A 25000-nucleotide genomic window follows, 5' to 3' on the forward strand; every position below is an offset into this window, starting at 1 on the left:
ATGTATCTGTATATTTTTTAAATGCATTTTTTTCAGCTTTGCTAGGATAATGCATCTGTACCTTTTATCTGGAAAAATTTTTTTAACATTGCTTAAAAAATGAATCCGTATCTTCTCGAATACAAATTTTTTTTTAACCTTGCTAGGAAAATGTCTCCATATCTTTTTAAAGTCAAAATTTTGTTAACGTTGCTTGGGAAATGTATCCAAATCTTCTTGAATGCAATTTTTTTAACCTTGCTATGAAAATGTATCGATATAATTTTAAAGGCAAAGTTTTTTTTAACCTTGCTTGGGAAATGTATCCATATCTTCTAGAATGTAAATTTTTTTTTTAACCTTGCTATGAAAATGTATCGATATCATTTTAAAGGCAAATTTTTTTTTTTTTTACCTTACTTGGGAAATGTATCCATATCTTCTAGAATGTAAATTTTTTTTTTTTTAACCCTGCTAGGAAAATGTATCCATATCATTTTAAAGGCAAAGTTTTTTTTTACCTTACTTGGGAAATGTATCCATATCTTCTAGAATGTAAATTTTTTTTAACCTTGCTAGGAAAATGTATCCATATCTTTTTAAAGTCAAAGTTTTTTTTTTTACCTTACTTGGGAAATGTATCCATATCTTCTAGAATGCACATTTTTTTAACCTTGCTAGGAAAATGTATCCATATCTTTTTAAAGTCAAAATTTTTTTTAACGTTGCTTGGGAAATGTATCCAAATCTTCTTGAATGCAATTTTTTTAACCTTGCTAGGAAAATGTATCCATATCATTTTAAAGGCAAAGTTTTTTTTTTACCTTGTTTGGGAAATGTATCCATATCTTCTAGAATGCAAATTTATTTTTTAACCTTGCTACGAAAATGTATTCATGTCTTCTTGGATGCAAAACTTTTTTTGACCTTGCTTGGGAAATGTATCCATATCTTCTTTAATGCAAATTTTTTTAACCTTGCTAGGAAAATGTATTCATGTCTTCTTAAATCCAAAACTTTTCTGGTCTTACTAGAAAAAAAACTGCATTTTTATCTACTTAAATGCAAAACTATTACACTTCACAAACCAAGACTGCTGATAATGACCCGACGACTGACAATTGCGCTAAAGTCTCATTTCCACAAGTGTCATTTACAACGTGACACCTTTCAGAGGCGAAAAGTGAAATGTGTTACAATGAATGTAAACTCTAAATCACCCAGAATAAGTATTTGGCGAAATTTTAAACAAACATACTATCAGAAAGTGAAGAACCGTTTGAAGTGATATATTCATCCAGTTTGTTTTCCAAATGGGTGCATGAAATCTGTTACGACGGTGCAGAATAATTTAAGTATTTAGTAATTACTTCTGAGATTCTGTTTAGGCAAGTAAGGCAAGGGAGGTAAAGCTGTCAAATTCACCTTTTAACATGTCTTCAACGAATAGCTTTGTCAAAAAGGAGGTTAGAATTTAACCTCCTTGCTTGTCAGTCATATTTCCCGTATCGCGTCTTCATTTGACTGGATTTCCAGAGAGTGACGTCACTGACAGTGAAATTGATCTGCCTACAATACTTAAATAAGTAATAACTGCGCCGAAGTCTCTTCAGCGCAATCAAGTTTTCTGTACAGCCACTACAGCGTATAATCAAGGCCATCGAAAACAAATCTCTCTTTCGGTGGTCTCGGTATAATGTTGTATGAGCCGCCGCCCATGAAACTATAACCACGACCCGGTGGTGGCCTAGCCTAAATCTTTGCCAGAAGCACGAATCTGGCTAACTTTGAACTTAAATCAAATAAAAAATACAGAGGCTAGCGGGCTGCAATTTGGTATGTTTGATGATTGGAGGGTGGGTGGTCAACATACCAATTTGCAGCCCTCCAGCCTCAGTGGTTTCTAAGAACTGAGGACGGACAGACAAAGCCGGTGCAATAGTTTTCTTTTACAGAAAACTTAAAGTAGCATTCCTCTGAACTAGTCACTCGGTATTCTCACATTTAAGGGGGTTAAGAATGCATTCGTGCAAAGGAAGACATCTGGAAACAAAGAAATAACGATAACTAACTGAATTCCGGTACAATAGCCGAGGGAAAGACGGTATCTTCGAAAAACGCCACTTCCGACCAGCACAAACAGAAGACGCTCGGTGTCTTCTGTTTGTACCGTGATAAGGAGCGGATACGTCAAGATGATAATCTTCTGAGCCTCCGCACATGGCTCCTTGGGCCTCATGCCAAGAGAGAGAGAGAGAGAGAGAGAGAGAGAGAGAGAGAGAGCGAGAGAGAGAGTAAAAAAAGAGGCAGAGAAGAGATGTGAAGAGTCAAGCGCCCGTGAAACGAGATGGCGTTGACAACCGAAGCTAAAGCCCATCATCATTAACACTGAACAGAATTAGCTGTGTATTTTCATCAGAATGCCTAACGAGAGAGAGAGAGAGAGAGAGAGAGAGAGAGAGAGAGAGAGAGAGAGAGAGAGAGAGAGAGGACCGTAAAAGAATATAAAGCTTTGGGAGTTGAGAATCGTGTTGGGAGTTGAGAATCGTGTTTTTTCTGACATCAATTCCGACCGAGATTTCAAACGAGAGAGAGGGAGAGTGTGTGTGAGAAAGAAAGAGAGAAAAAACAAAACTTCACGTAAAGAGAGTGTGTAAAAGGAAACTCCCTGAGAGAGAGAGAGAGAGAGAGAGAGAGAGAGAGAGAGAGAGAGAGAGAGGGAATAATACTTCCAGAGAAATAATGTCGAATATATGTTGCAGGACGTTATCTTGGTGTCTGCTTCATTAACGCCTCAAGATGGCTTCTGAGGAACACCTCCCTTCACCAGCCAAGTAAATGAGGCGACAACTGCTATTATGCTTCTGAGGCGCGGGGAGGGGGAGGGGAGGGGGAGCGGGAACCCTGTGTGGGGGTGAGAAGCTTTTTGAGGGGAGAATCCTGTAAGGGGAAGAAGTCCATGGAGGAAAGTCTGTTGGGGGAGAAGACGGTGGGGTGGGAAGAAGCCTGTGGGAGGAGAAATAGAATCTTGTGGGGTGGAGAAGAAGCGTTTGGGCGGGAGGAGAAGCCTGTGGGGTGGGGAGAAGCCTGTGGGAGGAGGAATAGAATCTTGTGGGGGTGGAGAAGAAGCGTTTGGGCGGGAGGAGAAGCCTGTGGGGTGGGGAGAAGCCTGTGGGAGGAGAAATAGAATCTTGTGGGGTGGAGAAGAAGCGTTTGGGCAGGAGGAGAAGCCTGTGGGGTGGGAGAAGCCTGTGGGAGGAGAAATAGAATCTTGTGGGGTGGAGAAGAAGCGTTTGGGCGGGAGGAGAAGCCTGTGGGGTGGGAAGAAGCCTGTGGGAGGAGAAATAGAATCTTGTGGGGTGGAGAAGAAGCGTTTGGGGGAGGAGAGGAGAAGCCTGTGGGAGGAGCCTGTGGGGTGGGGAGAAGCCTGTGGGGTGGGGAGAAGCCTGTGGGAGGAGGAATAGAATCTTGTGGGGGTGGAGAAGAAGCGTTTGGGGGAGGAGAAGCCTGTGGGGTGGGGAGAAGCCTGTGGGAGGAGAAATAGAATCTTGTGGGGTGGAGAAGAAGCGTTTGGGCGGGAGGAGAAGCCTGTGGGGTGGGAAGAAGCCTGTGGGGAGAGGTGGAAGAAATAGAATCTTGTGGGGTGGAATAGAAGAGGAGGAATAGAATCCTGTTGGAGGAGAAGGAGGGAGAAGCCTGTGGGGTGGGGAGGAGAATCTTGTGGGGTGGAGAAGAAGCGTTTGGGCGGGAGGAGAAGCCTGTGGGGTGGGGAGAAGCCTGTGGGGTGGAGGAATAAGAATCTTGTGGGGTGGAGAAGAAGGTTTGAATCCTGGGAGGGAGAAGCCTGTGGGGTGGGGTGAAGCCTGTGGGAGGAGGAATAGAATCTTGTGGGGTGGAGAAGAAGCGTTTGGGCGGGGAGACGCCTGGGGTGAGAAGCCTGTGGGGTGGAATAGAAGCCTGTGGGAGGAGAAATAGAATCTTGTGGGGTGGAGAAGAAGCGTTTGGGCGGGAGGAGAAGCCTGTGGGGTGGGAAGAAGCCTGTGGGAGGAGGAAATAGAATCTTGTGGGGTGGAGAAGAAGCGTTTGGGCGGGAGGAGAAGCCTGTGGGGTGGGGAGAAGCCTGTTGTGTGGGGAGAAGCATGTGGGAAGAGGAATAGAAGCCTGTGGGGGAGGAATAGAAGACTGCGGGAGGAGGAATAGAATCCTGTGGGGGTGGAGGAGAAGCGTTTGGGCCTGTGGGTGGAGAAGCCTGTGGGTGGGGAGAAGCATGTGGGAAGAGGAATAGAAGCCTGTGGGGGAGGAATAGAAGACTGCGGGAGAAGGAATAGAATCCTGTGGGGGTGGAGGAGAAGCGTTTGGGCAGGAGGAGAAGCCTGTGGGGTGGGGAGAAGCATGTGGGAAGAGGAATAGAAGCCTGTGAGGGAGGAATAGAAGCCTGCGGGAGGAGGAATAGAATCTTGTGGGGGTGAAGAAGCGTTAGGGCGGGAGAGAAGCCTGTAAGGTGGGAAGAAGCCTGTGGGGTGGAGAGGAGAAGACGCCTGTAGAGTGGGGAGGAGAAGAAACCTGTGGAGGTGGAGAAGAAGCCTGTGGGGGGAGGAGAAGAAGCCTATGGGGGGAGGAGAAGCCTGTGAAGTAGGGAGGAATAGAAGTCTATGGGTGGGGAGAAGAAGCCTGTGAAGTTGGAAGGAAAAGAAGCCTATGGGGGTGGAGAAGAAGCCTGTGGGGGGTCGAGGAGAAGCCTGTAGGGGTGGAGGAGAAGCCTGTGGGGGTGGAGGAGAAGCCTGTAGGGGGTGGAGAAGAAGCCTGTGGGGGTGGAGGAGAAGCCTGTAGGGGTGGAGGAGAAGCCTGTGGGGTGGAACAGAAGCCTGTAGGGGTGGAGAAGAATCCTGTGGGGGTGGAGAAGAAGCCTGTAGGGGTGGAGGAGAAGCCTGTGGGGGGGTGGAACAGAAGCCTGTAGGGAGGAGTAGAATCCTGTGGGGGGTGGAGAAGAAGCCTGTAGGGGTGGAGGAGAAGCCTGTTGGGGGGTGGAACAGAAGCCTGTAGGGAGAAGTAGAATCCTGCGGGGGGTGGAGAAGAAGCATGTGGGTATGAAGGAGAAGCCTGTGGGGGAAGGAATAGAAGCCTGTGGAGTGGTGAGGAGAAAAAGCCTTTGTGGGAGAAACCTTGGTGGGGGGGGGTGTTAGGGGAGGGTGGGAGGGAGAGGGGAAGGGAATTACAGGGAGGGGGAGAAGGGGAGTTAGGGAGGTTGGAAACTGCGAGGATGAGGGGTAGGGGAAGGGAGACCACTCACACTCCTTTGTTTATCTCAACTTGATTCCACGTCTAAACAGCTCCTGTTCGTCTGTTCCTCTTTATTCCCTTCGGTTTTTTTGGTACTTCATCTGCCCTCTCTTCCTTCCCCCAGGAAGAGGTGGTTAAGATATTGTACCGTCGTGAGTCGAGGTGTAACTTTCGGAAATGCTCGACCCAAGGCTTCCAAAAAGAAGAAGAAGAAGAAGGGAAAGGAATTAACGAGCCGTGACAGGAAACCTCTGGTACGTTAAGACATTAATTTGATGTATTGTCTTTTTTTTTTTTTAGTTTTCTGTAAAAGAAAACTATTGTGCCGGCTTTTTGTCTGTCCGTCCGCACTTTTTTTTGTCCGCACTTTTTCTGTCCGCCCTCAGATCTTAAAAACTACTGAGGCTACAGGGCTACAAATTGATATGTTGATCATCCACCCTCCAATCATCAAACATACCAAATTGCAGCCCTCTAACCTCAGTAGTTTTTATTCTATTTAAAGTTAAATTTAGCCACACCCGTGCTTCTGGCAAGGATATCGAATAGGCCACCACCGGGTCGTGGTTAAAGCTTCGTAGGTCGCGGCTCATAAAGTATTATACCGAGACCACCGAAAGGTAGATATATTTTCGGTGGCCTTGAATATACGCTGTAGCGGCTGTACAGAAAACTCGATTGCGCCGAAGTAACTTCGGCGCATTTTTCACTTGTTATTCCCGATGCTGATATTGCGTAGACCCGTCCTTTAAGGTGAGGTGCTGTAATTTTCACCGAAACGAGCGTTTGCAGCAGACGAGAATAAGAAGTCTATATTTAGTCTGGCACCGACGCTGAGATTCTTATCTGACGCTGCACAGTCTGTTCTCCGCAGCAATCCGAAATAAATTGGAACAGGCCTGAGGAAGAACACGTCTTGAAAGCATAACAAGTACAAAATGCGCCGAACTTTCCTCGGCGCAATCAAGTTTTCTGTACAGCCACTGAAACTAGATCTATCTTTCGGTGGTCTCGGTATAATGCTGTATGAGCCGCACCCCATGAAACTTTAACCACAGCTCGGTGATGGCCTATCCTATACCGTTGCCAGAAGCACAATTATGGCTAACTTTAACCTTAAATAAAATCAAAACTACTGCGGCTAGAGGGCTGCAGTTTGGTTTGTTTGATGATTGGAGGGTGGATGATCCACTTACCAATTTGCAGCCCTCTAGCCTCAGTAGTTTTTAAGATCTGAGGGCGGACAAAAAAAAAGTGCGGACAGAAAAAGTGCGGACGGACAGACAAAGCCGGCACAATAGTTTTCTTTTACAGAAGACTAAAAAATGGAATATAGGATTTAGGCCAAAGCCCAAGCGCTAGAGCTTATGAGGTCATTCAGCGCTGAAAATAATGTTGAAACAGCGGCTAGGGGCCGAAGGGGACGCTGCGAAGAACCATAAGTAATGCCTACAGTGCACCGCGTGAGGTGCACTGACGGCACTGGCCTACTGGGAACAAGAATTAGGTACGGTGATTACTAGAAACGCAAAGGAGAGAGAGAGAGAGAGAGAGAGAGAGAGAGAGAGAGAGAGAGAGAGAGAGAGAAAGAGAGGGAGGCAAGGGCGATAAAGAGAAAGAGAGAGAGAGAGAGAGAGAGAGAGAGAGAGAGCGAAACGCAAAGGCGAGAGAGAGAAAGAGAGAGAGAGAGACTCAAAGGCGAGAGAGAGAGAGAGAGAGAGAGAGAGAGAAACGCAAAGGCGATAAAGAGAGAGAGAGAGAGAGACGGACAGAAACGCAAAGGCGAGAGAGAGAGAAACGCAAAGGCGATAAAGAGAGAGAGAGAGAGAGAGAGAGAGAGAGAGAGAGAGAGAGAGAGAGAGCTGAAAAGGTCTGGTAGACCAAAAGAGCGGGGCAGGTTAATAGGTCCTGGACCGCTTCGACAAACACATTAATCACTCTCTTATCGTCACAGGCCAAGCTGGACTCAAAAATGCTCCTCCCCCTAATTTGCTTCGGTTCGAAGAAGAAGGAGAAAAAGAAGATGAGGAGGAGGAGGAGGAGGAGGAGGATAAGAAAAGGGGGGGAGGAGGAGGAGAAGGAAAGAAGAAGAGAAGGAGGAAAAGAAGAAGAAGAAGAGGAGGAGGAGGAGGGATAGAAGAAGAAGAAATAAAAGGGGAGGAGCAAGAGAAGGAAGAAGAAGAAGAAGAGGAGGAGGAAGAAGAAGAATGAGAGGAAGGAGAAGAAGAGGAAGAGGAGGAGGAGGAGAGGAGGAGAAAAAGAAGAAGAAGAAAAAAGGTGAGGAGGAGGAGAAGTAAGAAGAAGAAGAAGAGGAGGAAGAGAAGAGGAGAAGGAGGAGGAGGAGGAGGAAGAATAAGAAGAATGAGCGAAAAGGAGAAAAAAAGAGAAGGAGAAAAAGAAGAAAAAAGGTGGGGGAGAAGAAGAAGAGGAGGAGGAGGAGGAAGAACAAGAGGAGGAGTAAGAAGGAAAAAGAATGTTTGTGAAGGCTTTCAACGCGTCTTTTGCCATCCCTTTAATTCTCACGCCTTTTTTCTTTCCTTTTTTTATTCTTCTCTTCAGCCAGTCATATCATTATGATAATCATTATTGTTATTATGATCATCGTAAACAACATTATATTTTTCCTTATGGATTCATTATCATCATCGTAAACATCATCATATTTTTCCTTATGGATTCGTTATGTACCGTCTATTGTTCTTATAAATAAAAAAATTTATGTTTTTCCGGAAAAGATTTGGCATCCTTTCTTCGAATTTGCTTGTTAGGTTTTCCATTGTGACGCCAGTTTTGGTAGCCATAAACAAATAAGTCAATGCCTTTTCCTCCAGTCATGTTCAGTCCTAATTTTTTTTTCTATATTCAAATTATCTCTTATTTTAACACTACGTTTCGTAAGATTCCTACTTTTCACGTATTTTACGACAAATCTTATTCCAATCTTTATTGTTCCATTTTCCTCTCATTTCCCTATCTTACTCCCTTGCTTTCTAACTTTCTCCGACTTTCATCTTCATTCCTTATCTCCGTTTTCTACGAATTAGTCTGTTCATTTCGTCATACGTTCCATATCTTTTAGATTTCTTCACTTATCTTCAGTTCATTTCAAATATTATAACTTCTTATCCACGCTTTGCATTCTCCTTCGCAAGCGTATCTTGGAATCGTTCGCTACCAACTCCCCATTCCAACCGGAATTTTGTTCCCTTTCTCTCGTCCCTCAGAAGAAGAAGAAGAAGAAGAATAAGAAGAAGAAGAAGAAGAAGAAGAAGACTAAAGAGGAAAAGAAGAAGGAGACGAAAGAGGAAAAGAAGAAGGAGAAGAAGAGGAAGATGATGAAAAAGGGGAATAAGGAGAAGAAATTGAAGAAGAAGAAGGAGAAGAAGGAGAATAAAAAAGAAGAAGGAGAAGAAGAAGGAGAACTAAGAGGAGAAGGAGGAGAGGGAGGAGAGGTAGAAGAAGAAGAAGAAGAAGAAGAAGAAGAAGAAGAAGAAGAAGAAGAAGAAGAAGAAGAAGAATGAAAAAAAAGGAAGAAGAGAAAAAAGAAGAAGAAGAGATACTTCGTCTGTTGTGACGCGGGGGTAAAAATTATCTCGGCCCAAGTAGGCTATTTAAACATTTTATACGACGGAGGCTATTCACCGTCGAGAATCATCCGGGCTTATCTGTTCCTGTAGGAGAGCGCAAAAGAGGAGCAAACGTCAGTATTTAAGCTTCTATCTCCTGAGAGCTGACGATGAGATGTTGGAGAGATCCTGAGAGAAGTGAGGGTGGGGAGGGAGGGGATGTGGGTGGGGGCTTCTCAAAGGAACTCTTTTCTCGTGATTATCGTCTTGTCTGGTTACCTGCGCAAACTTTCTAGGTGCGGATCTGACGCAGTTATAAGGTGATGTATATAATGTGCGGAACTTTGTCAGTCTCTCTCTCTCTTTTATATCTACACACATCCATATTATATACACATATATATACATACATTATATATATATATATATATATATATATATATATATATATATATATATATATATATATATATATATACATATATGTATATATATATATATATATATATATATATATATATATATATATATATATATATATATATATATATATATATATATATATATATCAGATCGAACCCAGGTCTTTCAATTGAAAGACGAGACCGCTACCAACCAAGCCATACAAGTCATAAAAAAGTTGAGAGACCTGGGTTCGATCCTGATGTGTCAGAAATTTAATTCTGTTCCACACGTGATTGTGTGATTATATATATATATATATATATATATATATATATATATATATATATATATATATATATATATATATATATTATTTATTTATTTATAGAATATAAATGCTTCGATATTGTTGGAAGAGTAAATATATAATGAAACTGAACAAATATTTTAGAATCTATTTTTTATAAAAAAAAAAAAAAGGACAGTCCCACCTCTAAATGCACAATTGTTCGCTGCCTAACTTTGTTTACAGACTTGGTATCATTAGTTTTTTTTTAACTGCTTCACTATATCTTCCTTACTTCCGTTGCTCAGGCGGGACTTGTGTTTAATACTCTATTAAATCTAAGTTTTTAAATCATCGTTTTTAGTTTTCTGTAAAAGAAAACTATTGTGCCGGCTTTGTCTTTCCGTCCGCACTTTACTCTGTCCGCACTTTTTCTCTCCGCCCTCAGATCTTAAAAACTACTGAGGCTAGAGGGCTGCAAATTGGTATGTTGATCATCCACCCTCCAATCATCAAAATACTAAATCGCAATCCTCTAGCCTCAGTAGCTTTGTATTTTATTTAAGGTTAAAGTTAGCCACAATCATGCATCTGGCAACGATATAGACCAGGCCACCACCAGCCCGTGGTTAAAGTTTAATGGACCGCGGCTCACACATCATTATACCGAGACCACCGAAAGATAGATCTATTTTCGGTGGCCTTGTTTATACGATTTACAGGAAACTCGATTGTGCCGAAGAAACTTCGGCGCATTGTTTACTTGTTTATATTTTTTCTGTGTTACAGTGCTTTCTGTGTAATATTTATATATATATATATATATATATATATATATATATATATATATATATATATATATATATATATATATATATATATATATATATATATATATATATATATATTGTGTTTGAACTGTGTTTTAAGTGTTAAGTTACACCCTTACGGCGTCTTCAGTTGCACGGAGATAAAACTACCGAAATCATATGGAAAACTAAAGTGAAAATTACAGTCCTGCTTTTGAATGAAATAAGTAATAACTGAAATAAACAAAAACCAAGAAAAGTAGAAGGTCTGTTTTGCTATGAAGCTCCGAAAAACATTTTGTGAAAAATCAATAGCGAGTGATCTAAAGAAGAGAAGTAGGTAGTCTATTTCGCTGCGATGCTCTGGAAAACTTATTGTGAAAAATCGATGGTGATTGATCTATCTGTAGTCGTGAGGCATTAGGCCCTTCAAGTACCTGACGAAGTGGTTGGAAGGTAAGCGGTTCCTGTAGACGGCCGGAATGATGCATTGTGACGCATCGTATTGGATGGCCGCCCAAACACCTACGTTGGGCCTAACTTCTTTGTTTTTCGGTCAGGGAAACAAATATCCTCTGGTTCAATCCATAACCAAGTGTGGGAGTTCATTCTTTGGAGAACTCTCTCTCTCTCTCTCTCTCTCTCTCTCTCTCTCTCTCTCTCTCTCTCTCTCTCTCTCTCTCTCAAAATCAAAATCAAAATCACTATAGAGTCCTACTCATGCAATATAATTCTCCCCTCTTCAAGAATACAAAATTCTCTCTCTCTCTCTCTCTCTCTCTCTCTCAAAATCACTATAAGGGCCTACTCATGCAATATAATCCCCCCCTCTTCACAAATACAAAACTCTCTCTCTCTCTCTCTCTCTCTCTCTCTCTCTCTCTCTCTCTCTCTCAAAATCAATTTAACGTCCTACTTTTTTTAAAAATTGTCCCAAACGAAACAAAGTAACAAATTAATGAATAAATAAGGGTTTAAATTCTATTTTTAAACTGTCCCATATGGAATTTATTTCATATTTTAAAAATTAAATACAAACCGAAAAACCGGAGGCACAAAGCAGAGGCGTGGAAAAAAAAAAAAAAAAAAAAAGTGCAATATAAGCAACCATAAAAGATCCCAGGCAGAGGTAAAAGCAATTGTATTACAATCCACGGATTCGGCCCATCATGTTTCAATAACAAAGCTCGATCCCTTTGGTAATAGAGCCCAGTTTGGTTGCAAAAACTGGTTTGTTTTCCCGAATATCTTTTCCTGTTCATATTTTTGGTTTTTCTGACTTACTTTCAAAGAATTTCCTTTTTTTTTTGTTTCACGCTAAAGTTTGGATTCTCGGTGGATGTGGGATCATGGTGCAATTACATTACTGTCACAGAAATTTATCATTCTTTTTTTTCAGTTTTAATCAATCGCGCTGAGAGTTTGCCTTTTTCGAATTTTCTCTCTGTTTTATATATTTATATATATTTATATACACACATACACACACACGCCGCACACGCATACACATACCAGGACCCACTTATACAGGTCAGCCAAACAAGGGATTATAGATGACTCACGCTAAAGAAGAAGTCAATTGAGCCACAAGACTTGTTGATAAATCAAGATATTTAATTGACTGATAATTTTTTCGAAGATTGCCGTGTTTTTATTGAATCGTGTTGTACTTGGCATGTGTTCGGTATCCTACCATCGCAATCACGCAATGCACTTTTTAGTTATAGATGTTATTGGAAGAGAGTTATGTTTTTATAGGAAGAAACCATTAAATGTGTGGCTTTGTCCCGATTCAATTTTGTTATTATTATTATTATTATTATTATTATTATTATTATTATTATTATTATTATTATTATTATTCATGAGATGAACCCTATTCATATGGAACAAACCCACCACGGGGGCCATTGAACTGAAATTCAAGCTTCCATAGAATTGGTGTTCATCCGAAGGAAGTAACAGAAAGTAAAGGGAATTACAGAAAGTGGAGATCAGTTGTTAGAAAAACAGATAAATTAAAAAGAAAAATTAAGTAAAATATTAAAATACAAGTTGAATTGTATTAGGGTAATAATGCCTTTTTTCACCTCATTTATGTGAACATTATCCAAACACAAAAGAATATATAGGAAAGAAGTCATTAAAAATGACAAACCCTTTTCCTCAAATATATTTCGCAAATACAATCTCCGACGAGCAGAGTCAGATTAATAAAAGAAGAAAAGAAAGCTGACTTTGCTTAAATTAAATAAATAAAGGAATAATTTAAAATTGAAAGGTAACTATAGTCGACGCATTTTAAGAATATCACTCGGCCACGCCCACATCTTCCCTACCACACCCCGCCACCCCAGCCTAACTGCCCCCCCTCCCTGCCTCTTTCACGATATTACTCATACGACTGGCAGCGCTGTCCCTATCATGAGCGGGAGTCGGACTGGGATGAGCGAGTTGCAGCGATCATTGACCCACAAAGAGAGAGAGAGAGAGAGAGAGAGAGAGAGAGAGAGAGAGAGAGAGAGAGAGAGAGAGAGAGAGAATTACTATTTGTGTTGTCGTGAAGAGAAACTTTCAAAAGTATGTTGATAGAACAATTGTACAAAAATAAGTACCAATTTACAAGTTCTGGGGACCTCCTTTAGTTACTGAATGAATGACCTTTCATTGTTATCAGTGCCATAGCCAAGCAGCATCTGGTATCTTCCAAGAGTGCTGTACGATAATGTCATGCATGCATTATCTACGGTGCCAGGGGCAGGGGCATGGCCTAGTGATATTCTTAAAATGCGTCGAGTATACTTTTAGTTACCAGGTCATGGAGCTTTCATCTAACGCTACATTTTAAAGGACTGGCCACAATTCGGGGTTGACCCTAAGGGTGACTGCAGCTCTGTTATGGAAAGCTAGGTCAGGGTAGAAGGTCAGACCAGTGGCAAGCTCTACGTCATGTACTTTGGCACTGAATTCTAGGGTATACCTGAAATGATCCTGTATGGGAGAGAAATACTTCCATTAGTTTGAATGAATGAATATATATATAATAATCATTACAGAAATTATATATAATTGTATATATATATATATATATATATATATATATATATATATATATATATATATATATATATATATATATATATGCACACATCTCGACCTAGAACATAGAGCCACACTCATAGACGCGTATATTCCCGTATAATTATTCCATTAATCCAATCATAATGCATATACCCTTGCTCTTCAAGACAAATATTATAAAAAAATTATTATTCTAAAACACGCCAACAACTCTGTAACTCGAAATTCTTCGAATAAAAAAAACTCACCATGCAATTAGAAACTGCCTCGTACTGTGGGAAAATGAAGGTCAGGGCATCCAGCGACCTATCAGGGCAGAGGTTAATCGAGGTCACCCTGTCCTTGCAGCGCGTCACGACGGCAAACATGTCTGAAGGGACCTCGGGAATGCTGACGGGAAATAGAATGGATTAGATCTTTATTTATAAATAAGGGTATTGTCAGGATGTAATAGAGTCTGCACTGATGTAGCTTCAATTCTATTGGGTTTCAGCATTAAGTTTACGAGGTTACGCGAGCGTATGTGTGCGTGCTTATTTTCATTAAATATAAATATATATATATATATATATATATATATATATATATATATATATATATATATATATATATATATATATATATATATATATATATATATAGATAGATAAATATATATGCATATACTGTATATATATAATCATTAGGCTACAAATGCCTTTAATATATATATATATATATATATATATATATATATATATATATATATATATATATATATATATATATATATATATATATATGTGTGTGTGTGTGTGTGTGTGTGTGTAGTATAAGCGAATCCCACAGGAAAATGACTGGCAGAAGTTCAGTACCAAGCGCTTTTACGTTTATGAACGCATCGTCGGGGCACGACGATGAGTTAATAAACGTGAAAGCGCTTGGTACTGAACTTCTGCCTGTCATTTTCCTGTGGGATTCGCTTATACACCTATACACTGAAGCCACGTGCATCTATTGTGATTTTTTAAGCATATATATGTGTGTGTGTGTTTGTTTGTACCTGTCTATGTATTCTGGAAATCTGCACAGTACGGAATCAGATCCTCAGTACCATCACCAAAATCAGTAACCAAGAAGTTAATAAGTGTTATATACAAAACTGACCAAGTAAATAACACCCGTGAATTTGTTTTTAATTTTTTTGCAATAGATAGATTTCCGATAAAATTTGAGAATCACCACTTCTCAGGCTACAATCTAAAATGCTCCCTCAGAGAACGGAGCCAATTTGAGAATCACCACCTCTCAGGCTAGTCTAAAAACTCACTCAAAAAGCGGAGCCGGTTTGAGAATCACCACCTCTCAGGCTAGTCTAAAAACTCACTCAGGAAACGGAGTTAATTTGAGAATCACCACCTCCAGGCTAGTCTAAGAACTCACTCAGAAAACGGAGCTAATTTGAGAATCACCAACTCTCAGGCTAGTCTGAAAACTCACTCAGAGCCAATTTGAGACTCGCCACCTCTCAGGCTAGTAGTCTAAAAACTCATTCAGAAAACGGAGCCAATTTGAGAATCACTACCTCTCAGGCTAGTCTAAAAGCTCCCTCACAAAACGGAGCTAATTTGAGAATCACCACCTCTCAGGCTAGTAGCCAAAAACTCCATTACCTGAACTTGCCAAAGTCGTCCACAAGAGAATCGGCGTCCTCGTCGAACAGAGGACCCAAGACCACGTTGAGGGGCCCTTGAGAAGCGAACCAGCGGAGAACCAGGCCCTCCGTCAGCCACTCCCACAGGCCCTCCTGATGAATATTCATGGGTACTGCGTTGCTCACCATGTATGGGATTCTGTTCAACGTACCTTCCTGAGATATGGCTGAAATGGAATTTACAATTCAGAACGATTGACTATTTTATTTTGACCCAGTTACTTGAGGGATGTCATAGGATGTCATTTAATAATAATAATAATAATAATAATAATAATAATAATAATAATAATAATAATAATAATAATAATAATAATAATAATAATAATAATAATAATAATAATAATAAGGGGTAGACCCTCTCTGATGGCAGTAGCGCTGAAAGTTACAGCTTTTTCCACAAATCAAATGCCGCAGAAACAGTTATAGTAATAATAATAACAACAACAACAACAACAACAACAACAACAAAAACAACAAGAACAACAACAATAATAATAATAATAATAATAATTGGCTGATTTCATGAAATTTACTTGAAAGTTGTCATAATGCTACTGGATTTGTTTTCATAATAATGATGATAATAATATAGATAATGATAATGATTTTTATGAGATTTCGGCTGTGAAGCCAACAAGCACTGGGGTACTGCCAACCCCATTCGCGGCTGAAGACAGTGAAAAGACAAAGCTGGTGTGTCTGGGCAGCAAGATAAAGAGATCCATAAAAGAAGGGAGATGAAGTACAGGGAGCTAAAGGTGGAATTGGGAGAAAACCCCACAATTGCAGAAAGAAGGAATATTTAGAGAGGTTGGAAAGCAAGACTGAATAAAGGAAGCGGGAAGGGAGGTAAAGTAAAAGGCTAAAAGTTGGTGCATCTTGGGGCCGAAGGGACGCTGCACATACCTTATATTAATGCCTACAGTGCACCATATAAGGTGCACTGAAGGCACTAACCCCTTACTGGGTTAGTAATAATATTAATAATAACTTTGATCATTCTCTCACCTGGAGGGAATAATGAATACATGCTGTAGGGACGTTACAAATACCCTTTAGTAACGCCCACAGTGCACCATATAAGGTGCACTGAAGGCACTTACCCCCTACAAGGTTGATATTATCATTATTAATAATATTGTTCATGTTTCTCTTACCTGGAGGGAATAATGGATGCATGGTAAAGTTTTGTGGAAGGCTTTCGTAATCTTGGCACGTGATCGTATTTTCCTTGTTCAGTCGAACGTCGCTACTCCAAGGGGTAGACCCCGTGCCCGAGGGCACCTCGTTCACGCTGAAGCTGCTCCACAGGGGCATCCTCAGTGCCCGAGAATAGGCTGTGGGTGGAAGAAATCAACAGAAAGATCTATAGCTTTTCACAAAGAAGACAAGAAACGTTCGGAGGTCATGGAAACGTTGAAACATGAGATATAAAGAAAATGTTATGTCATTCGCATCACCTATGTACTGTAGATGATACTATATATATATATATATAGTTATGATTTTTTTCCATTACGGAGATAATTCGTTACCTGCGACGTATAGGACTTTACAAAGAAGATAAGGAATATTTCAGAGGTAATAGAAGAAAAGCTATGTCATTTGCATCATGTACGGAGATCATATTATATGATTCTCTCCTTTTTTAGTTTTCTGTAAAAGAAAACTATTGCGCCGGCTTTGTCTGTCCGTCCGCATTCTTTCCGTCCACTCTCGAACCTTAAAAACTACTGAGGCTAGAGGGCTGCAAATTGGTATGTGGATCATCCACCCACCAGTCATCAAACATACCAAATTGCATCCTCTAGCCTCAGTATTTTTTATTTCACTTAAGATTAAGGTTAGCCATAATCGTGCTTCTAGCAGCGAAGTATGATAGGCCACCACCGGGTCGTGGTTAAAGTTTCATGGGCGGCGGCTCATACATCATTATACAGAGACCATCGAAAGATAGATCTATTTTCGGTTGCCTTGATTACACGCTGTACAGAAAACTCGATTGCGCTGCAGAAACTTCGGTGCATTTTTTAATTGTTTTGACCACGAAGATATATAATCCGTTACCTGTGACATGATCCTGATGGTGAAGGAGGGTGAGATCGGCAGGCAGGTCTCCGGAGTGAGGAACTCCCCAGGGAAGGTGGTAGGATCTAAGTGCCTCTTCCTCGTCGGGAGAAAGATTGAAGGACTGCAGCCATTCCTGAATCAGGAGGAAATTCACGAGAAAGGATTACTTTGATGTAATCAGTAGGACAAAAAAAATTGCTTTTATCAAGGCCTAATCTTTAGTCTAAGTCAGTTATGGTGTGTGAAGCTTTCTTTGACAGCTTTTTATTTGTCAGTCAGGCAGTGGCTGAATTTGACAGTGGTTGTTTTTTGTTCCCTCCTGTTTTGTTTTTCTCTGAACTGCATTTTATTGGAGTGTAGTTATGCAAGGAATGGCGTTGCAAACGTGAGACCATCTCTCTACTTTACAGACATGTGTATCGATATGTATGTATATATATATGTGTCTGTGTGTATGAGTGTTATATACACACATATATATACATTTATATATGTATATATATTATATAAGTTCCCAAGGGAGCATAAGTCACATACCTGGTACCAGGTTATCCTAATCCTGACCAATCAGTTATAAAAAAACATAAACAAGAATTTAAATACTTCCATTAATAGCAAAGGTTTTTCTGTCACGGGCTAAATACAGAACAACAATGACCTAACCGCCTAAGAATCCATAATCATATAATAAAAAAGACCGTACGGTGTTTAAATGCTAGGAAGACTTCCTCAGTACAGTTGTTTATAACCTAACAAGTGTAACAACTGGTTTTCCTCACTTTGCTTTGATGTATGTACGTTAGTCTTTGTGTTTCCCTCGTGTAAGTTCGTTTATCTTAAAATTCTAAGCGACTTTTATTCTCGTGTGTCTGCCTACGCATATTTACTGCTTAATTCTAAGTGACTTTGCCTCCAAAAGGGCTGTTACCATATTGTGCTAACGCAAAGTTATTCCGACGTGTTATTGAAATGTGATATATATATATATATATATATATATATATATATATATATATATATATATATATATATATATATATATATATATATATATGTATATATATATATATGTATATATATATATGTATATATGTATATGCGCACCCGTGCATCTATGCAACTTCTTTGCCAGTTGTAAAAAAGCCAGTGCTACTGAAGATTTAACATTTTGCGCTCTCTCGTTCTCGTCACAAATCACCCGTCGATAAATCATTTCAAATGTTACAGATCCCACCAAAAAATTCACCCTCAGTAGAAAGAACACAAATCGAGCTAAGCCCTTGTAGGCCTAGAAGTTCACCTCAGGCTGTTCCAGATCCCCTTCGCAACCGGCTATGTCGAGCAAAGGTTGCAAATCGCCTTCAGGAAACATCGAGCTTGGAGGTGCGTCTTCCTATGTAGTTTAGAAATACCAGATTAGTTGGTTAAGTTGTAGTCTACAAAATAAGAAGTAAATCTATTATAAATAACAGGTCAGTTGGTTAAGGTTGTAGGTCTAGAACATATGAAGAAAGTTAGCAAATCTTTTATAAATAATAGGTCAGTTGGTTAAGGTTACGGGGTCTTGAAAATAAGAAGAAAGTAAGTAAATCTTTAAGAAGAAATGTCTGAAGCCGCCTAAATTATTGGAACCCAGTTTGTCACTTAGACTTATAGACCTAATTTAGGCAACAGTACTTGAGGTTATTCACAGACTGACTGTGTCCAATGTTCAGATGTCTTGAGTAGGTTAGTAAGTTTCACCTTAGCTTCTCTCTCTCTCTCTCTCTCTCTCTCTCTCTCTCTCTCTCTCTCTCTCTCTCTCTCTCTCTCTCTCTCTCTCTCTCTCTCTCCACTGAAGATACGTTTGTACCTCTGCCTTTTCAATGTTGTATAGATAATTTTTCTCCTGTTGGTTACATATTGTAAAAGCTTTCTGGTACTACTTCCACTGATAATGCATATTCTCTGCCTCTAAGTTTCTACCTTCGTAAAATCTACATACTGAATATTTCTGTGATTCTTTTAGCATAATTAATTGAGGAGCTTGCAATGACTATATTATTAAAGTAGAAGTTTTTAAATTGGCAAGAAAATGTTAGGAAACTAAGGTAGAATTGTTTTACAGGATCTCGGAAAGTGAAATTCAACAGATAATACCTGCTTATATATCTAGACATTTGTCAGTTTTAAAACGAAATTCTACACGAGACTCCTTTGTCACAGATGAACGAAGAATTCATTTTTTTTTTTATTACTTGAATTTCTTTAAGAAAGAGGACGCAGATTTTCATTCCTGCTTTTACGAAGTTTCTATAGCTCCCTTCTTGAGAAAGTCCCTAACTTTTTCCTTTCCAAATTCAGAAAGTTAAATAATAATAATAATAATAATAATAATAATAATAATAATAATAATAATAATAATAATAATAATAATAATAATAATACCTTTGGTAAGACAGGTTCGTCCGGAGGATTTGTTAGGATGTGGTACAGTGATCCTTCCGTGCCATTGTTGGGAGCAGGTTCCACCCCTGACAACAGACACATCAGATTGTAGAGTTCGATGTTTTGGAATGGTTCTATTCTCAGCTCCTTTTTAAATGCCGGTCCAGAAGCAATGAAGAGTGCCTGTAGGAAAGAAGAAGATATGAAGTCATTTCACAGGGTTGAAACAGAACCAATTGCCTAGCAGAAAGAGAAAGAGGGTAACTAAAGTGCCTATATTGTACTAGATAACTTAGCTATACAAAAGAGTGTCTCTATTCTAACCCTCACTGCAGAGGGTTAGAATAGAAACAGTTGTTTAACAGAGTGCAAGAGACAAGTATTCACCTGAGGGAAACTAGTGTATATAGCGCGGTAGTTAACTTATCTTTACAAAATTTGCGCACTTATGTTTTGATTCAGTTAGACCTACATATCGATTTACTCTGTTCTTTCATTTCTGCTGGCAAGAGCAAACCTGGAGTGCACCTCAAAAGCATAAAAATAAAATTTGGAGTCTAAAAGGACATACGTTCATGAGAGAGAAGTAATTGTCATATCCGTGTTCGCCATTCAGGAAGAAATCGTAGCCTGTCTCTCCAGTGAACCCGGGGTCGAGATCTAGTACTATGGGCTCTATGCGTCTGTTGTTGGAGAAGTGGAAGCGTGTAGGAAGACCCTCTCTTTCGAAAACTCTCATTTCATCCCTCCGGCAGACCAAATCCTCCATCATCTTGAGTTTTACTCCTGTTGGGGATAAGATATGTGAAGGATTAAGATAGTTTTTTTTCTCGTGGAATGAGAAGTAATATTTCCAAATGAGAAAGTTTTGTTTGGTGCCTGGATTCTTCAGGCTGTTGTTCCTTCAAGCACGTAAGTTATCATGAACATTTCACGTATATAATTACGTAATGCAATAACAACAGTTGGAAAAGTTAAGAGGGTATTGTGGTTATTACGATTATTTATATATATATATATATATATATATATATATATATATATATATATATATATATATATATATATATATATATATACATACATATGTTCAATCGATCAGATTCACAGCATATTACGTTCGTTATTTAAATTACGAAATTACTAATTAGGAAGTTAATATAGGCCCATAATGTGTACGAAAATAACCATAAATATTTTACGAAAGACATTTTCCATGAGCTCATCACCGTTAGCCTAGGTCTAAAACTCTTCCACAACCTCGCCTACTTACGTGTTTCATAATATTTATTTTTTTTAAACCTACCTTCCGATTCGTCTTTCGGGTCAATTCGAACGAAGGCTCCTGGGAAAAAGTGCGCCTGGTGCTCGAGGTCCGGGATGTAATCTAAAAGGTTGATGATGTATTCCTCCCCCGACTGAGCCATTCCGTGATCCGACACGACCATGAGGTTGACGCAAGGCGTCAGCCTAGCTGCCTCGATGCCGTCCAACAGACGCTTTATCATCCGGTCCATTCGCATGATCTGTTCCTCTTCCTTTTAGAAAAAAAAAAAGATCGAGAAGTGATCTTGTTTGATATACGGGTCTAAAAGGAAAGTCTAAAAGGGAAGGTCTAAAAGGAAAGTCCCATTTACTTTGGCGTTTCTGATGTTGGGTTTGATTCGGATAAGTTTAGCAGCCTAGGCCTAAGCGATTTTTCTTTTAGTTCGCGTTATTTACTTCAAGGATTTCTAAGTTTTTTTTTTTTTTTTTTTTTTTTGAGCCATGCATTTCTACAGTTCAGAAATTGATCATGTTTTCTGACCTTGCTGCTATTTAGGTGTTAGGTTTGAGAATCCGTCTGTAATTTTATTTTCTTATTTGCAAGAATGTACTGTAGTGCCTCCCTAACTGCTTTGCCGCAAAACGCCTTAGGCTAGCAACATTATTTTCATCATAAATTAATATAATTTGTCTTTTTCTTTTCACATTTTGATTTCATATTTCCACTGGAAGCCTCGGCATATTAGTAAGTTAAGGAAGGTTAAAGTTTTTTCATGTTAGCAAACATTAATGCAATGGACTAAGAGAAACTTTGCTGTTAACAGATGAAAATGTCTAGAGCTTATCGACAAATGTTGAGTTTCTCTTAGCATACTTTGACTCTGTTTGCAGTCAATATGCCAAAAGAAAGAACTCTTCGTATCGAACAAATAGATAATGAGTAACAAAATAAATAATAAAAAGACATACCTCTTGTGACGCAGGTCCAGAGCCATGGCCTGTATGATCTGGTTCACTGAAGTACAGAGATATCCAAGATGGACGACTCTCAGCAGGCAGCGTAAGCCATTCCAGCACCTGTTAAAAAGAACACCTTTGAGAACAAACTACCAGATTTCTCTTTCATATCAAATAAGTGAGCATAACAATATATCTTAACTCTGAGACACGTCCAACAGCTGTGTGAAATAGTTTACACCAACCTTATCCACTCGTTCTTCGAATGACGTGCTTCCATCATAGTCATACCAGTATGTGGGATATTTGCCTCCTATCTGTGCTTCAGATCCTGGCCAGAAATAGGTTGCGCTGAGCTTTCCCTGAAAAAAGAAGTAAATGTGGAGGAAATGTTAAAAGCTACCTGCAAATGGACAGTATATAAGGTCTGAGGAGATGGGATGGTTTAACTGTATAAAGCATGGGTCTAACCACTTTCCCAAAGAGCAGCCGGAATTATTTTTTCTTTATTCATTTCTCTCTTCTTTTATTTTTAGTTTCTTTTTTGTGCCTCTCCCTTGCGATCCAGCATAGATTCGTTAGTTATCTAGATTGCCCGATCCACTGGTCGCAGTATATAAGACTACGGAAATATATCTAAATAAGCTTTCATATCTTTACTTCCCAACAGACACCTCCTCCCGCTTTCTTAACCTCACCTGATTTGTCACCGTGTTCCAGATAGGCTCAGCTCCCCACCACTTCCCTTCTTTGGTCGTATTAGTCGAGATGGAAAACGACTGGTGGAAATATGGGTCGTAGAAATTGTTGGCAATGATTCCGTGATGTTCTGGGTACGTCCCCTGCAATAAGGAAAAGGCAGTTATATTCTTTTTCTCTATAGGCCTATATATATTCTTTAAAAAAGTTTTAAGACTGCCATGACGATATATTTTGTTATATTCCCTTTTTGTTCTTCCAGAGAACAACCGGGTCTAGTGTACTGTTCTGTGTTAAGCAAAGGACGGCGGGACTTGAAGTCTAATACCCTTGCCTTCCACAGTTATTATTGCTTAAAATCTGAGGAAATACCAAACAAAATCCTAATTACATTTGTAAATATATTCATATAGATGTCAAGATAGCTCGAAAATAGAAAAAAAATCTAAAAATTAAAGTAGAAATTTTGGTTTCAGAAAGAGTCAGAACGCCTAGGACTAGACCGTGGGACTACTGACCGTGACAATGGTATAGTGGTTTGGAAAAGTAAGCGTCGGGTACGACGAAATCATATGAGAGGTCGTGACTCCTCCGTCAGCCAGGGCCTGGATGGTGGGCGTGATGCCCCTGTCCAGGTAATCCGATCGAAACCCGTCTATTGAGACTAAGAGGATTGGCCTCATGTCCCCGTACTCCGAAGGACATCCCTCGAAGGATTGTCCTCTCGCTAAGATGATGCTCGGGAGGACACCGAGGGCCAAAATCCACGATATCTGATTTTTTGGGGGGAAATCAGAGAGCAAACAGTATTAGGTTGAATGTTTGGGGGGTATTGCAAGATTAGAGAAAGTCTGTCAAAGATTGCAAGAAAGTCAACATGAGAGTTCGTACTAACGTAAGCAGGTCGGCCTAAGACAGTGACGAGGTTGAAGGAGAAAATAAGATCATAAAGAATAGAATAAGAAATTAGAATATTAGAAGGGAAGTAGAGTAGAAGAGCAGTTCCAAAAATAATGAAATCTATAATATTCTAAAGTTTATGGAATAAACTATAACCTTATAAAGTTTATACAATTTTTCGTGTATGGGTGTGAAGCACGGTTGATGAATACACATAAAATCCGAGATTGTTGAAAGGAATTATAAACTGAAATATATGTAGCAAAACAGTAGAGAGTTATGAAATATGCTTTATGGGAAAGTTGACATAACGACGCTTATCTGTATAAGTACAGGTGCAGTTATCATTACGTTACTGCGATAATAGCCGTAAACAAACAGATGTTCGTTTTCCCAAGAGGACGAAAAAAAAAAAAAAAAAAAAAAAAAATATATATATATATATATATATATATATATATATATATATATATATATATATATATATATATATATATATATATATATATATATATATATATATATATATATAAATCTCGCTCGTTCTGATTAGAAACAAGAACCAGATGTACATACGTTGGTACGTCATTAGACTGGCGCACGGTCACTGAACTCTCAATTTTATTTTTTGTCTTGCACCGTTATCATTTTTTAATCTGCTGAATAAAAAACATTATTTTTATCATCGCGTGACATTCATAAACTCATATATGCTATCCATTTTCCAAGTAAATGTTACCGAAGATATAAGTCGCCCACCTGACACTTTCTCACTGAAAATACCTTCTGCCGTCTGCCTTACTTTTCCAATAAGCCCAGTTTCCCAACTTATTCCAGAAACTTACTAGATTTGTGAATTTAATTAGTTAAAGAAGAACTCGTTATGGAAATAAAAACAAAATCGTATGAATAAAACTAATAACTACAGGCAGTATCCAATTTAATGTCCGGAATAGGTGAGGCCAGTTGAATTATCTAAGGTTAGTTTATTGGGTGTTTTGCGTCTGAGGTCAGTCAGACACATCTCTTTATTTCTTTCCTTTCTTCTGTATTTTAAGCTTCACGTGGAATGTAATAGTTTCAAAACGGTTAATGCATTAAGGTATGTTAACTGAGAAAGGATGATCATGACTTTATAGTATAGTTGATGCTTAATTAAAGTTTTCTGTTGTAGAGAAAGTACCATTCTCTGTAAGGTTTTTATGGATAACTTATATTTAATGGATTTTTACTTAATTTTTAATTAGGCAGTAGGTGGATTTACTGTGGATATGATTAGTTTGAATTATATTCAACTTTGTATATTACTTTACTTGGTAATTCTAAGTATTAGCTCCGGGCCTGTTTTTACCTTGGAAACTGGTTTTTTCTTCACTTTTAGGGCTTCTGATACTGGCGGTGCATTTGTTTGTTGTCGGCCAAATGGAATGTCCCTTCGTCGTGTTTAGTACTGGCCCCGGGGGGGGGGGGCGTGTGGTACCCATACGTTAACAAGTTATTGCACTTTCCGGACGGGGTATGAACCGTTCCAAGCAGACGTAACCGTGCTCTGTCTTGAGAAGATCGCGTATGGAAACCC

At 39.3% G+C, this 25000-nt stretch overlaps 1 protein-coding gene across 1 annotated transcript in view; it reads right to left on the reverse strand.

Moving 5' to 3' along the window:
- Window positions 1-12482: 12482 nt before the first annotated feature.
- The window catches only part of LOC136837692 (venom phosphodiesterase-like), a 14194-nt gene continuing 1676 nt past the window's right edge, over window positions 12483-25000 (reverse strand). Inside the window, exons 2-14 of the mRNA XM_067102563.1 lie at window positions 23040-23294; window positions 22521-22664; window positions 22068-22184; window positions 21835-21942; window positions 20906-21137; window positions 20171-20385; window positions 19600-19782; window positions 18473-18565; window positions 17170-17305; window positions 16260-16439; window positions 15059-15266; window positions 13655-13796; window positions 12483-13316 (exon numbers count right to left, since the gene is read on the reverse strand). Of these exons, the coding sequence (XP_066958664.1) occupies window positions 13170-13316; window positions 13655-13796; window positions 15059-15266; window positions 16260-16439; window positions 17170-17305; window positions 18473-18565; window positions 19600-19782; window positions 20171-20385; window positions 20906-21137; window positions 21835-21942; window positions 22068-22184; window positions 22521-22664; window positions 23040-23294 (2160 nt within the window). The 3' untranslated portion in view covers window positions 12483-13169. The remainder of the gene's footprint in view (window positions 13317-13654; window positions 13797-15058; window positions 15267-16259; window positions 16440-17169; window positions 17306-18472; window positions 18566-19599; window positions 19783-20170; window positions 20386-20905; window positions 21138-21834; window positions 21943-22067; window positions 22185-22520; window positions 22665-23039; window positions 23295-25000) is intronic.

The sequence above is a fragment of the Macrobrachium rosenbergii genome, chromosome 59, assembly GCF_040412425.1.
Source record: "Macrobrachium rosenbergii isolate ZJJX-2024 chromosome 59, ASM4041242v1, whole genome shotgun sequence".
NCBI lineage: Eukaryota > Metazoa > Arthropoda > Malacostraca > Decapoda > Palaemonidae > Macrobrachium > Macrobrachium rosenbergii.